Raw genomic sequence first — 14865 nt, forward strand, 5'->3', positions numbered from 1 at the left:
CAACAATCTACGGCAGACCACAGCGGCCAAAACACTTCTACTTTTCGCGATACCGTAGTAATGTAAGTGTACAATACGATTTTGCCTATTGTTAACTGTTAACAGATTATACAACGGTGGCGATAATGTGTCTACATTATTGAGTTTAGTATATTACCTTATTATCAGCAATGTCACTGTAAAAGGGAACACGATTGGAGCAGCGTAGCTCAGATGTACACTGTCACTGTGTTTCCATGCGTTATGTATTCAGCAACATCCGCTACACTAGTGACATATCTACCACTTTAAAGACCTAATTTATAGTTTGCATCTCACCTCCCAGGAAAACCCTGTAACAGCGGAACACAGGCCGAGAGACGTCTGAGTAGCTATGGCCCTCGAACAACTCAGTGATGTGGTTCAGAAATGTGTGAGTAAAAGATGCGTGATTGACATGACCTGCTCTGTACCCATCTCTTAACTGTAGTATAATATCTCTAGCAATTCTAGTGTATCTTTAGTTATTTAGTAAGTCAATCTCAGTAACATTTGGCATGGATAGTGTACTTATATTAGTGCTTGTATTTTATCAGTCTGTTGTTCACAGATTAATATCTGGGGCAGAACTATTGGAGGCATATCATTTAATAATATGTCTTTCCCCATATCTGTGCCACTCTCTTCTCTGCCACTCGCAGCAAGCGGTGCAAGACGACAAGTACAGCCCAGAGGACTACGATGTATTCAACATCGCTGGGCGGACCTGCATCGAGGAGGGGCACAGCGCACAGGTCCTCAGTATCCTGGTGGATGAAAAGAATCAGGTGTGTGTGTGTGTGAGACTTCCACTTACTGATACATAGCCGGCATTAGCTCAGGCGGTAGAGCGGGTTGGCTGGTAACCACAAGGTTGCTGGTTCGATCCCCGGCTAGCTGAGTGTCGTGGAGTCCCTGAGCAAGATGCCTCACCCTAATTGCTCCTGACGAGCTGGCTGTCGCCCTGCGTGGTTGACTCCGCCGTCGGTGTGTGACTGGGTGAATGTCAGTCAACACTGTAAAGCGCTTTGGATAAAAGCGCTTTATGAGTGAATGGTAAATGACCATTTACCATTTTACCATATATTTAATTGTACAGTGTATGATGTGTCAGAGGTGTGCACTCAATTCACACTATGGAGTAATTGAGCAGGTAGTAATTCATCCTAGCCGCTGCTACACACTATCCCACCCTCTGTTATCTCTAGTATTCGTATGGACAGCTGAGCTTGAATATCATTGGTTTGTGAATTTGTTACGATACAACCAGCGTGTGCAGAGAGACACTGCAAAATGCTAGAACAGACAAACATGAATGTGTTCCATTAGCATCCATTTTCACACACGTACACCCGTCTGTCTGTGTCCAGGCCATGGTGAAGTGCATGGGCTGGAACCTGCTGGACCCGCTGGTCCAGGTTATGCTGAAGCAGGAGGTGAAGAACCGGCCTCACTGCCAAGCCATCCTCAAGCACCTGCTCAAGGTCTGCTCCTTTTACGTTGCTCACGTTTTTAATGTTAAATGTACATTGCTAAAATGCTGTTTTTTGCATTAACTGAAGCTAAGTGGTATGCTCTCTGATGGGTCAGGTGTGCAGCCCCAAGGAGCTGTTGGTAGGCCTGCTGGAGCAGGTGGAGGAGGCGCCTGTGGAGCTGCTAGTGAGCGCCTTCCTGCTCCTACTCAAACCTCTGAAAGAGGGTAAAGCATCATACCTCTCAAACACACTGTTTTACAAAGCATGCTCTGACGTACAGCTCACTGATTTACTGAGTGATCATTATATTCAATCGACAAGCACCTTTTTTATTTCTGCTTTTAAACGTTTCAATTTGTAATTTGTAATAACTGCTTGTCGTGCGTGTTGCTGCAGCCACAGGGAGAACACGGGGCTTTGGTGACTGTTGTATTCCCGCCACTCTTCTCCACACCTTTCTCCATCTGTCTACCTCTGGGCGGCATTTGGCTCAGGAGGTAGAGCGGGTTGGCTGGTAACCGGAATATTGCTAGTTCGATCCCCGGCTCCTCCTAGCTGGGCGTCGAGGTGTCCCTGAGCGAGACGCCCTCACCCTGACTGCTCCCGACAAGCTGGCAGTTTCCCTGCGTGGCTGACACCGCCGTCGGTGTGTGAATGTGTGCATGAATGGGGGAATGTTAGGCAATATTGCAAATTAAGCGCTTTGAGCGGCCAGTGCTTTAGAAAAGCTCTGTAGAAATGCAGTCCGTTTACCTGCTCATTTCCTGTCCTCATGTCCTCCTTGTTTTCTTCTCATCCTTCTCCTCCCAGTGCTGATGCGTCTGGGGGAGCGCAAGGCCTCCTCCCTGGGCATGGTGCTCTCCACGCTGCTGGAGCAGGTGTCCAAGCTGCCCACGCCCCGCAGCAGGGAGCAGGAGGCGGACGATTTCCACCCGCTCTGCCACTGCTGCACCAGCCTCATGGCCTTCGTCAGGCCCTTCGTGGACCAGGCCCGGGCAGGCCTGGTCGGCCCCCGGGACGAGAAGCCCGGCGAGACGGAGCGAGGCGGGGGGAGAGGGCGACCAAACAAGGAGGATGAGCTCAGGGTCGAGCTGCTCAAGTTGTAAGTTGTGAGGTGCTAATTCGTGTTGTTCGCGGCGTTAGGCTCCGCCTTATGGGCGTGTCCAGTGCGCCCTGCACACAATCATAGAACTGGAGTTATAATAACATAACTATCGTTAGCGTTGATGTATTTCTCATAGTGAGGGGGCATTCGCTCTCTTAATCCGTTTATATCTACGTGGTTGAGCCAATCAAACCATGAGTAGTAAAGCCATTAGTTTGAGGGGCGTAACAGTTGGTTGCATTTCTATTTTGTCCTTCATTGTGACCTTTGTTTTTCCGTCCTGTAGTTGTATGAAGAGTCTGAGCGAGCCTCTCCTTGAAGTCCAGCTCCAGGATTCAGACCCGCTGGCCGTCTCTCCGCTCAGGGAGTTCGCCCTTGATGTTTTGGTACGGCGTCTTGTCCACCATCAACACCTCTTCAACTGGGAAAAAAGGGAATTGAACACAGTTGGTTAAATCACGATGGCATACATCGTCAACAATACCATAACCGTTTCCTTTCTCTTCATTGTGAAAGCCGATGCTTTCACATCCAAAGAGACTCACAGTGAATGTGAATATCAGAATCAGAATTACTTTCATTACATAGTACAAGTATACAATAGTACAATTCGTAGGATTGGTTCCTCAACAGCCACATAGCAGCAGCAATAAAAGATAAAGTAAATAATACAAGTAAAACTATGTGAGAACAAGTAGCAGCATAGATCTCAATAATAAATAATAATAATAAAATAAAATAAAGTAAGTAATAATAAGAGAAACTAAAACGGCGGTAATAAGTAATGAGTAATAATAAGTAATGAGGTGTGGTCAAGTGTGGTGTCGAGTGTACAGACACATGCCGTACATCAGCAGGCGTCGGTGAGGGTGTCCGATGAAGGACGCTTACCGCTGGATTAAACCCAGCCCCGTCTGGGAGGCAAACACCCGAACCACTGGACTATTACTACCTCGGTACAAACTGTTAACCACCGATCAAAAGTCTCCACACGGTTAAATCCTCACCCGTCCACACTGTGTGTGTGTGTGTGTGTGTGTGTGTGTGTGTGTGTGTGTGTGTGTGTGTGTGTGTGTGTGTGTGTGTGTGTGTGTGTGTGTGTGTGTGTGTGTGTGTGTGTGTGTGTGTGTGTGTGTGTGTGAACAGAGCAGCCTCACAGCCATGGGGGAGAGCCTGCCCGGCCTGGTGAGCCGCCCGGTGCTGAGGAGGAGGCGGGCGCAGGGCTTCCTGGAGGAGGAGGCGCGCTACCCCAAGGAGTCTCTGGCCAGCCTGGCCCACCTGCTGTTCGTCCACCACGTCGCCATGGACACCTTCCCCGCCGTCTACAGGTGAACACCCAAGGGTGCTCTGTGTACCCGGCCCTCCAGTACTTGATCCATGCATCATGTTATACAGGAAACATTAAGACAAGGTCAATAACCTCTCTCTCTCTCTCTCTCTCTCTCTCTCTCTCTCCCCCCCCCCCCAGTCCGATCTTCATGCTGAGGTGTAATATGGAACACATCAACCTGCTGCTGTCCAGGTACCTGCTGGGCAGAGTTGATCCATTGGTTTATATTATATATATGTATTTGCAATGGTCCTATATACTGACCGCTGTTGAGAGGATTGCTGTTGCTCTTTCTTGACTTGAGCCATGTGAAACACATTTACAACTAAATCTACAACTAAATCATGAAATGACCACGATATGTCACCAGGGAAAGAAACTAATGTAGAAATCCTGGCTTGTCCGTCCACAATACTACAGCCAGTTCTAATTTTAAACGCCGGTCCCGGGTTGTAACGTTTAACTTATTTATGTGTTCTTGGGATTGCGTTTCAAAGCTTGGAGCCCAAGGTAGAACGTAGTGCCAGGCACGTCTTGCGCTGGTGTTTGTTCAGATGAGCTCCTCATTGCCGGAGGTACCCTTTAAAAACACTGTGTGTCAGTGTTACCTTGAACATATTGTTCTACTGTTTTTGTTTAGAACGGAGGAGCATTGTATCCACAAAGGCCAGGTGAGTCAACCTTTGGCCTTCAATTGATGCAACACAAATTCCACAGTCTTACAATGTACCTTGTGCCATGTTATTGAGATTCTCTCCCATAACCAGGAGCTGTATGAGAAGAGTCTGGTGATGGTGGTCGATGGGAGCGTCTCTGTGAACGAGCTGGAGATCAAAACCTTCACCAGCGTTCCTCAGGTGAGCACTCAACACTCTGACCCAGACCAGCTCACACTGACCTTCATGTGTAGTGGCATATGTCATCTGTGTAGTCCTGATCTCATGGGTTTTTAGTCACATTTGTCTCGCTCACTGTTTACTCTTCTTCTTGCACACTATTTTGTTCCTAGAATTTAGTAAAGATCATGACCTTATGTCCAGCTCATCACTTGGTAAGTCATCATTTCCACTTATTATCAAGTGTGTGACCAATTCCTAACATTATCAACTCTCAGTCCTAGATTTGGCATTGTTTTCGTTATTGTGTGACCTTATAAATAACTGTTTAAAGCTAGTGATGTATTCTGTGGTGACAGCTGTTAGTACTTAGTACTACTGTTAACACGAATCCTCTTGACGACAGAGAACCAAAGGTCTTAAGCTGCTGCAGCTGAGCATTGATAAATTTGACGTGGAAGCCAAGTACAAATTCTTCGAGTAAGTCCCATCCTACGACACTTCACTTTGACTGATTGCTTCCGTGAAGTGTTTGATCCACCGAGGCGGCTGATGTTCACCGGCTGGCTGTGGTTTCAGGTGCATGCTGAAGGTAAGCAGCCACTCAGGTGTGGAGGGCTACATCATCAAGAACATCCGCAACCAGATCGACTTCTCCCTCAAGGTACGGCGCGCACGCACACACACGCACGCACGCACACACACACACTCTTTCTTAGTCAGCTCAAGGTTAGGGTTCAACCCCTAACTCCACTCAAACCCCAACAAGCCTCTGCAACGTTGAGCTTAATATCACTTTCTGGGGTTCCACGTGGCCGAGCTCTTCCACATGTGTGTGTGTCCTCAGCCAGGGAATGAGAACGACTGGTTCCTGGGGGCCCATCTCATGCCCCTCCTGCGGCAGGTGCTCGTCCTCCCAGACGGACCCGAGACGGACCTCCTGCAGAACATGGACCGGTGAGGACCTCACTCACCATGGACTTTATACTCTGTAGCTGTGCTGTACCACTTCAACGGACGCCCTGTTTGAGAGACTCACGCTCAGACGTGATGCTGTGTGTTTCTCCTGCTAGGTTAATGGAGTCTCTGAACCTGCTGCGCTACCTGGTCCTCAGAGACAAGGTGACAGAGAACCAGGTACCGGCCCTTTAAATCTGTTCTTCATTCATCTGAACTCTCATTGGTTGTTCGGGGGTTGTTTCTTGATAGAAATGGTATCCATAAGGGAGAGTCGAGTTCCAGCGGGATGTGATTCTGATCAGTCCCCTGCTCCCCCCCCCCCCCCTCCCCGGTCAGACGGGGGTCTGGACGGAGCTGACCCAGCTGGAGGAGCGCTTCATGCGGCCCCTGCGTGTGGGCCTCAACATGTCCAGGGCCCACTACGAGATGGAGCTCCAGAGGACCATGGACGGCAAGAAGGGAAAGGTCAAAGGTGAGGGTCGAGACCCGACAACGATGATCCTTCAACTTTTAGAAACGTCCTTATATGTGGAAAGCTTCCATCATGTGTTTTGAGCGATAAGGGCCAGTCAACAGACATATTGCTAACATATTGCTATATACATATTGCTAACAAGAAAAACTATAAAAAAAACTATAAAAACTATAAAAATGAATTTAATAAATGATGTCGTTTGGGAATCAAATGGCAAGTATTAAATGTAAATAAATGGTGGTGTGCCATTTACGCCACCCGGTCCCCTCACCTCCACCCCGGTCCCCTCACCTCCACCCCGGTCCCCATACCTCCACCCCGGTCCCCTCACCTCCACCCCGGTCCCCTCACCTCCACCCCGGTCCCCTCACCTCCACCCCGGTCCCCTCACCTCCACCCCGGTCCCCTCACCTCCACCCCGGTCCCCATACCTCCACCCCGGTCCCCTCACCTCCACCCCGGTCCCCATACCTCCACCCCGGTCCCCTCACCTCCACCCCGGTCCCCTCACCTCCACCCCGGTCCCCTCACCTCCACCCCGGTCCCCATACCTCCACCCCGGGCCCCTCACCTCCACCCCGGGCCCCTTACCTCCACCCCGGGCCCCTCACCTCCACCCCGGGCCCCTCACCTCCACCCCGGGCCCCTTACCTCCACCCCGGGCCCCTCACCTCCACCTCGGGCCCCTCACCTCCACCCCGGGCCCCTCACCTCCACCTCGGGCCCCTCACCTCCACCCCGGGCCCCTCACCTCCACCCCGGGCCCCTCACCTCCAGCCCGGGCCCCTCACCTCCAGCCGTGTTTACACTGTAACTGATGTTTCTAGAGCAGGCGTTTCACACGTTTGGTCTGTACACACCACTCCACAGAGAACTCCATGCTCTCTATTGCCGTTGGAGACCAACAGCTGCCAAACATGACGTCAGAGTCGCAGATACAGGTATGCACATGCAATCAAACACCAGCATTCCTCCTATTTTGCATTAATCCACTTGGTGGAAATGATGTTTAAATTAATGTATTTCTGTGATAGGCTCTGCATTCTGCGCTGCACACCTTCGACATGATGGAGAGCGTGTTGGTGCGCGTGGAGGAGATCGTCCAGGACGGCTCCTAGAGGGGCCTCCAGCGGCCTCTTCTCGCCTCGGGTCCTGTCTGCCAAAAACTGAGGCCTTCCTCATCCCTGGCGGCCACTCAGCTCTTGTAACAAGGAGCCACCAGGTTGTCCCCAGTAGTACGAACTGATCCGACAGGCCACTTAACAACCTTGTTTAACAATAATCCATCTGTGTAGAATTACACAAAGAAAAAGTAAAAAGGGGGAACGTGTTGTCAGACAGACTCTGGGCTCTGCTGAGTTTTGGTCAACAGGTTACGATGTGCTGTAACTCAACATGCTTTTGTTCAGTATTTAAGTATGACGATATATGATTAATGTCATTCAGCCAACCATGTATGAACACTGAAATAGTTAGTCATCTTTTTTTGTCCATAAATTAAATCGGTGGCCTTTTCTTTCAAACTGTGTGTTTCATATTGCACTGAAATATTTTCTACTGTATATAATCCATCTGTCATAGAATAAGTGAATGAAAACAGAAGACAAGATATAAGCACATCAGTTCAACTTTAGCTTACATTTATTATTTAAAAGAACAAATGAAAAACATTTAAATAGTACTCGTTCATCTTTACATGCATAAAGCATATGCACCAGGAATTATTTACAACTGAAAACCACCCTCCTCCAGCCCACCCATACACAACATGCTATGGGTGTGTGCTGGCTTTAAATAAAACACTCAGTGAACCAGCTTCGATCCAAACTGATCTGGTTTCAAACTCCTGCTCCTTTTTAGGGCACTAAAGTTGAAACTGAGGGGCTCTATTAATTAATAACCACTCCATAAGAAGACGCTCCTTCTCTTCTCTCCATCCATTGTGTTGGATCAGGGAGGGTCAGTGGAGGTCTGTGAACAGTGGAGCAGGGCCTCTTCTGAACCTCCGTGGGTCAGTGGAGGTCTGTGAACAGAGGGTGGAGCAGGGCCTCTTCTGAACCTCCGTGGGTCAGTGGAGGTCTGTGAACAGAGGGTGGAGCAGGGCCTCGGAGGCTGTGATCCTGGTGGCCGGGTTCAGGTCCAGCAGTCTGTCCAGGAGCCCGTAGGCCTCGCCCGGAACTCTGTCCCAGCCTCGCTGCTTCTCCGCCTGGACCCCCTCATGGCTCTCCAGTCGGGGGGCTTTCTGAGCGGGGACACCGGCTCCATCGGTACACTCAAAGCGTCGGTGCTGCTTCTTGATCGGGAGGTGATGGTCGTTGAGGGGCAGCGGGGGCGGCTCCTCGGCGGGTGGACCCTGTGGCCCGGGTGGACTGGCTGCCACGCCGCTGTGCTTGGGCCCCTCCTCCTGGTCCTCCTGGTCCTCCTTCACCTCCTCCAGGCGTGCGGCTGCCTCCTCCTCCTCCTCCTCCTCCCCCCCGGCGTCCCCGTCGGGCGCGGGCCGCCGCCCCCGGAGCCGCTCACAGAGCAGCCGCAGGTCCTGGCGGGGGAGCTCGCGGCTGCAGACCACCGCCTTGCCTGAGATCAACGTTCAGCGGTCACGACGACGCAGTGATTGATTACACTAGCTAAATATTAATATCTGGGTGAGTAGGACTGAAAGGATATTGATACTGATACAGAGAGTAAAACAAGCAGCAGGGCAGACCGGAGGGGTGAGGGGACATGAGGAGGGGTGAGGGGACATGAGGAGGGGTGAGGGGACATGAGGGGGGGTGAGGGGACATGAGGGTTCAGCCTTCCTAGAGGAGGAGTTGTCCTCCAAATAATCACATCCATCGCCATGAAAAGGTAACATTCTGGATTTAGGTCTTTGATAATGGTTCAAACTGAGTTGTTTTTTTTATGACAATATTATATCGATATTTGCCACCAGTGTATCGATTCTCGTATCGGACGAAGGGCGACGGTATATCGCCGTATTGATATTTTGTCCCACCCCCATTACCAAGTACCACAGCGCGCGTGGGTGTGTGCTTGAATACCCACCAAAGGTCTTGGCGGCCTGGACCGTCTCCCTGGAGCCCCGTACGATCATGATCTGCGTGAGGCTCACCAGGTCCTCGCTGCCCTTGAAGAAGGGGTAGCGGTTGCTGAGCAGAGACAGCAGGATCACGCCCGCCGACCACACGTCTATGGCTGGAGGACCAGAGCACCGTGTTACAACGAGGGGACCAGTGGATCATGTGATCTAATTCAGGGGTTTCCAACCTGTTTTGTTCCAAGGACCGAAATATTCATACAAATATTTGGAGGACCGGCAGTCAATTTGAATGCCTTCATTTTAAGATGCATCATTTTTAAACAAAGGATGTGGCTGTTCTTCAATATGGAGTCTCAGGCTCCCTTCAACAATGCAATAATAATAAAACTACAATTTATAAGAGAAACACAAGAAAAGTCACCTGAGACTTAAATAAACACAAAAGCTTTTTCTGGAAATATTTCAAGGGCCGGTACTAAGGGGTCCAATGGCTGATCTAATTGACTCATTCAGCGTACCCTTTCATCCAGCCACACTATGACTTGGGCAGGGGAGACCCGAGTGAGAGCAGAGAAGGATGTTTGGGTGTTTCAACTGAACAGCATGCGTCTCACTTTACACTTTTAGCAGAGGCTGACAATGATAGCGATTTAATACTATCGCGGAGTCACTACAAAAAGTTACTGCTGCACGACCATTTTCCTGAAAGAGATAACTGGTCAGTGCAGATCGTCTAAACTAGGAACCAGAAATACCAGTGAGCAGACTATTTTTTTAATCATTTAATTTCTTTCCACTGTGGGCAGGACTAGGTCGATTAGCGAGCACATCAGAGGGGATTGAGTCTGGCAGAGGCAGACCCACACACGTGTCCTCATTGTAGTCAGTGGATGCAGACTGGGCGGTGGTGACTCACCGGTACCCTGGGTGGGGCAGCAGGTCAGGACCTCCGGGGCTCTGAAGCCAGGGGTTCCCGCCCTGGGGGCCACCTGCTTCTTCCTGGAGCAACACAGACGTGAAGCAGGGATCAGAGCCACAGGATACGTGACTCGGGCCACTCCCACCACACATTCTTCAAATTAGGCCCTTTTTACTATATACACATTTTAATTATTAATTGTAAAATTATTATTACAAAACTTTTTGAAATTCTTAAAGGCTTTCATTTATTTTAGTTAACTGTTGCAGCAGTAACCGGTTCAACGCAGCCCTGAGTCGACTCCTCACATGGGCTACCTGGACATGCAGATGTTGCAGACCCGCTCGGTCTGGAAGCAGTTACAGGTGAGGGAGGGGCTGACGGCGGAGGTCCGGGTGAGGCTCCTGGCGGGAAGCGCACGGCGGCCGGGCGGGGCCGGCCTCCTAGGGACTGGTGCCACCCTCCTGGTGACCAGGTCCTCCGTCCTCACCGGCTTCACCAGCTGACCAGAGGAGAGGGGGGAGATGAGGAAGACCTCCACTAAAACCAGGGAAGCCACCCGATGGATGCCATGTATCGGCGACACACTTCTTACTATTGACTATTACTACTTAGTCATTCAGCCTTAATATAAAATAAAAAGGCTGTAGATAAGATTTAAGATCATTTGAGTTTTTTCTTGCCTGAGGGAGATATTGCTCATCTAAGGGAGTTTTTTCTTGCCCTCTGGGGGGCTAGGGTCAGGGGTCTGTCTGTACCGGAGACTGTACCGGGCTTAAGGGCTATGCAATTGAATTTAATTGGCTAATTTATTAGAAACGGCACAGCCATTCCTCAGAAAGTCTTTGTGTTTGTTGAGTTGACTGCCCCTGCTTCTTTGTAGATGTTTCATCATTTCATTTCAAGCCGCTGCTAAGAGAACCAGACTGTAATAGCTAACAGGTGAAGGGCGGCAGTAGCTCAGGAGGTAAAGTGGGTTGACTGGTAACCGAAAGGTTGCTGGTTCGTTCCCCGGCTCCTCCTAGCGAGTGGTGTGTGTCGAGGTGTCCCTGAGCAAGACGCCGAACCCTGACTGCTCCTGACAAGCTGGCTGTCGCCCTGCATGGTTGACTTCGGTTTGTGAATGAATGCAAGTCGCTTTGGATAAAAGCATCAGCAAAACCCCCAAACTGTGAGTGTGCTGGTGTGTTGGGAGGTGAGGGGGGGTCTCCACCTCTGTCCTGGCAGCCGGGGGCTTGGTGGCCGAGGGGACGCTGTTGAGGTTCCTCTCTCCAAACACGGGCCGCGGGGTTCGGCTCAGACGTATCAACTCCTACAAACACAACCAAAAACAAGGTTACAGCCCAGCAGCACACAGAGCGTCAACACAGACACGCAGGGAGCAGCTTCTGTTGAAGCTGGGGTGAAGAGAATTTTACATTTTGGTGGGACGTTGCAAATGTGAAAGTGAAAGCTATCTATATCGGTGCCCTTTGTGCTGAGGATTCAGATGATGGAGTTTGTCAACACTGTTTGAAAAATACAACCCCACCGACTCCACCAGTGTTACCTGTGCTTGTTGAAAGCTTAGGCTGTTACACTCAAAATAAACTTGGTAATCCTCTGTAATAATAAAGCCTAATCGGATTCATCGATATTGGGAAAAGAATAAACTGGCGACAGGTAACACTGTAAAATAAAGCCTTGTGGACAGTGTACTGGCATACAATCCCTCTCTTTCAAAACCAAGTGCCCCTTTAGGTTTAACGCATGAGCCCCGTGACACCTTGGTGTGTTTAGAAGTGGTGGTGGTGGCAGGCCTCGCCGCTTGTTTCCCAGTCGACAGAGATGAGGTAGCAGCGGTGGCAGTGTTGGGGGTGACGGTGGTGGTGGTGGAGGAAGATGAGGAGGAGGAAGGCGGGGCGGGTGACTGCTGTTTGGGCTGAGGGGAAGAGGGGGGGCCGGTGTTGGTGAGGGGGGTGAGAGTGTCTGGGGCTCTAGGGGCCTTCTTCGCCAGAGCCCCAGTGTCTGTCTTCCCCGTGGCCCCCCCAGCTTTCTGAGAGGCCCTCTGCTTCACCACCTTCAGCAGCTCGATCTGGGTGTCGGCTGTTCCCTGTGCAAGGCCGAAGTCCACCAGGGAATACCTGCAGCCAGAGAGAAGACTTCTGTCATAGGAGGTCCTTATATGGGCTCGTAGTGCTGGCTCATCCATTATAACTTTTTCCATTACAGTTCAAGTAACTCACGTAATTTCTAATGCAAACTGTTTATTGTCTGAATAAAACTTCTAACAAGTATTTAAGCATTAATACAGTTTTTACTGTACAGTAAAAAATATGCAAAAACAGAAAAAGATCATGAATAAATCTTTACAATATGAATATGATCCAAATGATACCAATATATCTACTCGCTCTGCTGCCCATTTCTTGGATCAATGAACAGGTGTAGTGACAATAGAGATGAATAAACAACTGATTAGAAGTAATGTGTAGAATGTTTGACAGTCCTACAACCACCCCCACACACTCACATCTTGGCTTTCCGGTTGTAGAGGAAGTTGTTGAACTTAATGTCGCGGTGGATGATCCCAAACTGGTGGATGTGTTTGAGGGCTTTCAGCAGGTTGTAGATGTACAGACGGACCTCCTCAAAGCTCAGCAGCCCGATGATCTCCTGAGAGACAACAACGGGTCATTAGTATCATTATAACACGGGTTTGATGGAAATTAAGATATCTGAAAAGATTTGTTAAAATGGGACAAAACAGTAAATTATGGCATTTAAAAGTAAAGACTACAGAACGCTATGTAACTCAATGTAAAAAGAATGGTGCTTTATTACTATGGACACACTAAACTTCTCCCCATCTCTGAAACGCCTGACAGAGGAAGCGAGTAGTCAGGTATTAGTGAACTCATTTCCACAGGAAAGGAGTTGCCAAGTAGGCAGGACGTGGTCCTACTCACCCCAATGGGTTGGTGCTCCATGTAGGGCATGACGATCACCACCTCTCCCTCCCTCCTGAAGCAGTAAGTGGCGCCCATCACGTTCTCCCTGCCCCTGTGGGAATGAGAAGGGGGTTTCAGAGGATAGAACACAATGTACTGTACCACATGTCTGCACGGTGTTATGACAGCATTGGTAAAACAACACTATCTCCACAATATAACTGTTGATTTGATCCTAGGAAGAAAGTTGTTAACTTAAGATAAACATTTCTATGCCAGCTTTCTATGGAGCAAAGGGGACGAACACACACAATATCTAATCCTAGCTATCTTTGTTGTATACAGGGAATGGGTTAACCTAGTGATTGTTAGTGCTTTGCACTTGCTTCTATGAACATCCTTACTGCACCGACAGCAATATATTTTTTCACTTTCTTATGACAAATGTACTTTTTGTAAGTTGCTTTGGGTAAAAGCATCTGCTAAATGCCCTAAATGTAAGTGTTATTTCATGACCTGAACATAGAAACAAATTTGAAAACCTGACCATGACTCATTTTAACAATATGATTCCAACCAAGCTAATTAGGACCCAATCCTTTATCAGAATAACACAACATGATGCCAGTGTAATAACTTGGGACTCACCCAGCGATGGTGAGACACTGGAGTTCAGCAGCGATTCGAGCAGGGTGGCTGGTGGGAATTAGGCGCTTGAGGGCGAACCTCTCCCGGCCCCCATCCAGCATCTTAGCCTCCCCAAGGTACACTGCACTGAAGGTGCCTGAGGACACACACACACACACACACACACACACACACACACAGAGTTGAATGGCTAGGTATATAACCCTGCTTTTAATGATTGAGCAATGGCATGATTAAGAAACGGAAATTAATGGTATTGTAGGAACATACCTTCTCCGATTTTGTCTATGACGTTGAACACTTTATGAAGCTGAGGGACTGCTTTGTAAAGGTTGTCAATCTCCATCTCCACATTCCCTGGACAAAATAAACAAAAACGAGTTATGTTGGGGGCACATTCGTCCTCTTGTGTATTTCCCTTCAACGAAAACAAAGCCAAACAACGCAACGTGAAGCGATTAACAGTAGACCCACTTGATCTTTTGGCTCTCCTGTGGCTCCTCTCATCCTGGACGGGGCATCCCTCCGTGAGGTTCAGTTCCTTTTCAATAGAGGACACCTCCATCTACACAAGCCATGATGTCAACAGACAAAACTTTACTTTCAAGACCGGAAACATGTGCATTGCAGTGTCATTGTGTTCCATACATAATATGAACCAAGTTTAGTCGATGATACATATATACTAATGTCGAATGGTAGATAATCGCTATCGATAGCTTCAATCAAGTTCCTCCTTCCGTTGTTGTGGCTAACAGGCAACATAAACTCACCTTTCTTGGATCATTTAATTTCAATAAATTCTCATTTCAAACGAAAATGTTGTTGACGAATGTTTTCGGGTTTCCACGGGGAAATCTTTAACACAACAAAGGATAAAGGAAGCCACTTTGAATCTGACTTGTTTCGTAGATCTTTTTTTTCCGCCAACAAACTCCGCGCTCAAAGTGAGTCAAGTGACGTCAGAAGCAGCTGGTCGGCTGGGGGCGGGTCAAACGAAGTCTTTGGGCGGAAGCTGGGGGCGGGTCAAATTAAGTCTGTGGGCGGAACTTAGATGAACTCGGAAACCGGAAAGAGGCAGGAGGGAAGCACAAATTCAACCCCTAAACATACAGCATTATAAATAAAG

The 14865-nt window shown here is 49.0% G+C and overlaps 2 protein-coding genes across 2 annotated transcripts; one reads left to right on the plus strand and one right to left on the minus strand.

Annotated features, from left to right (window-relative positions):
• Positions 1–28: 28 nt before the first annotated feature.
• On the plus strand, positions 29–7668 carry glmna (glomulin, FKBP associated protein a). The gene is made up of 19 exons (XM_084481033.1): positions 29–62; positions 326–412; positions 681–806; positions 1389–1502; positions 1609–1717; positions 2304–2595; positions 2885–2984; positions 3745–3926; positions 4067–4120; positions 4569–4599; positions 4696–4785; positions 4938–4979; positions 5171–5244; positions 5344–5428; positions 5612–5721; positions 5838–5901; positions 6061–6196; positions 7070–7140; positions 7234–7668. The coding sequence occupies exons 2-19, from the start codon at positions 374–376 to the stop codon at positions 7315–7317; spliced, it is 1803 nt and encodes a 600-aa protein (XP_084337159.1). The 5' UTR covers positions 29–62; positions 326–373; the 3' UTR covers positions 7318–7668.
• Positions 7669–7895: 227 nt separating this feature from the next.
• On the minus strand, positions 7896–14657 carry cdc7 (cell division cycle 7 homolog). The gene is made up of 12 exons (XM_084481207.1): positions 14510–14657; positions 14211–14301; positions 14007–14093; positions 13737–13872; positions 13107–13200; positions 12671–12813; positions 11924–12281; positions 11372–11470; positions 10476–10660; positions 10156–10238; positions 9245–9394; positions 7896–8773 (listed from the first exon to the last, which is right to left on the minus strand). Exons 2-12 carry the CDS (start codon positions 14299–14301, stop codon positions 8268–8270), a joined length of 1932 nt encoding a protein of 643 aa, XP_084337333.1. The 5' UTR covers positions 14510–14657; the 3' UTR covers positions 7896–8267.
• Positions 14658–14865: the final 208 nt, after the last annotated feature.

This window comes from Micromesistius poutassou, assembly GCF_964030765.1.
Source record: "Micromesistius poutassou genome assembly, chromosome: 16".
Taxonomy (NCBI): Eukaryota; Metazoa; Chordata; class Actinopteri; order Gadiformes; family Gadidae; genus Micromesistius; species Micromesistius poutassou.

What these genes read in the sequence shown, in the direction of transcription:
- glmna (XM_084481033.1), top strand. Translation starts at nt 374, where the DNA reads ATGGCCCTCGAACAACTCAGTGATGTGGTTCAGAAATGT. An exon ending in GTGATGTGGTTCAGAAATGT is followed by an intron (nt 413 to 680) that starts GTGAGTAAAAGA and finishes TGCCACTCGCAG; the next exon opens with CAAGCGGTGCAAGACGACAA. An exon ending in CTCCTGCAGAACATGGACCG is followed by an intron (nt 5,722 to 5,837) that starts GTGAGGACCTCA and finishes TTCTCCTGCTAG; the next exon opens with GTTAATGGAGTCTCTGAACC.
- cdc7 (XM_084481207.1), bottom strand. Translation starts at nt 14,301, where the DNA reads ATGGAGGTGTCCTCTATTGAAAAGGAACTGAACCTCACGGAGGGATGC. An exon ending in CAGGAGAGCCAAAAGATCAA is followed by an intron (nt 14,094 to 14,210) that starts GTGGGTCTACTG and finishes TATTTTGTCCAG; the next exon opens with GGAATGTGGAGATGGAGATT. An exon ending in TGGAGCACCAACCCATTGGG is followed by an intron (nt 12,814 to 13,106) that starts GTGAGTAGGACC and finishes GTTGTCTCTCAG; the next exon opens with GAGATCATCGGGCTGCTGAG.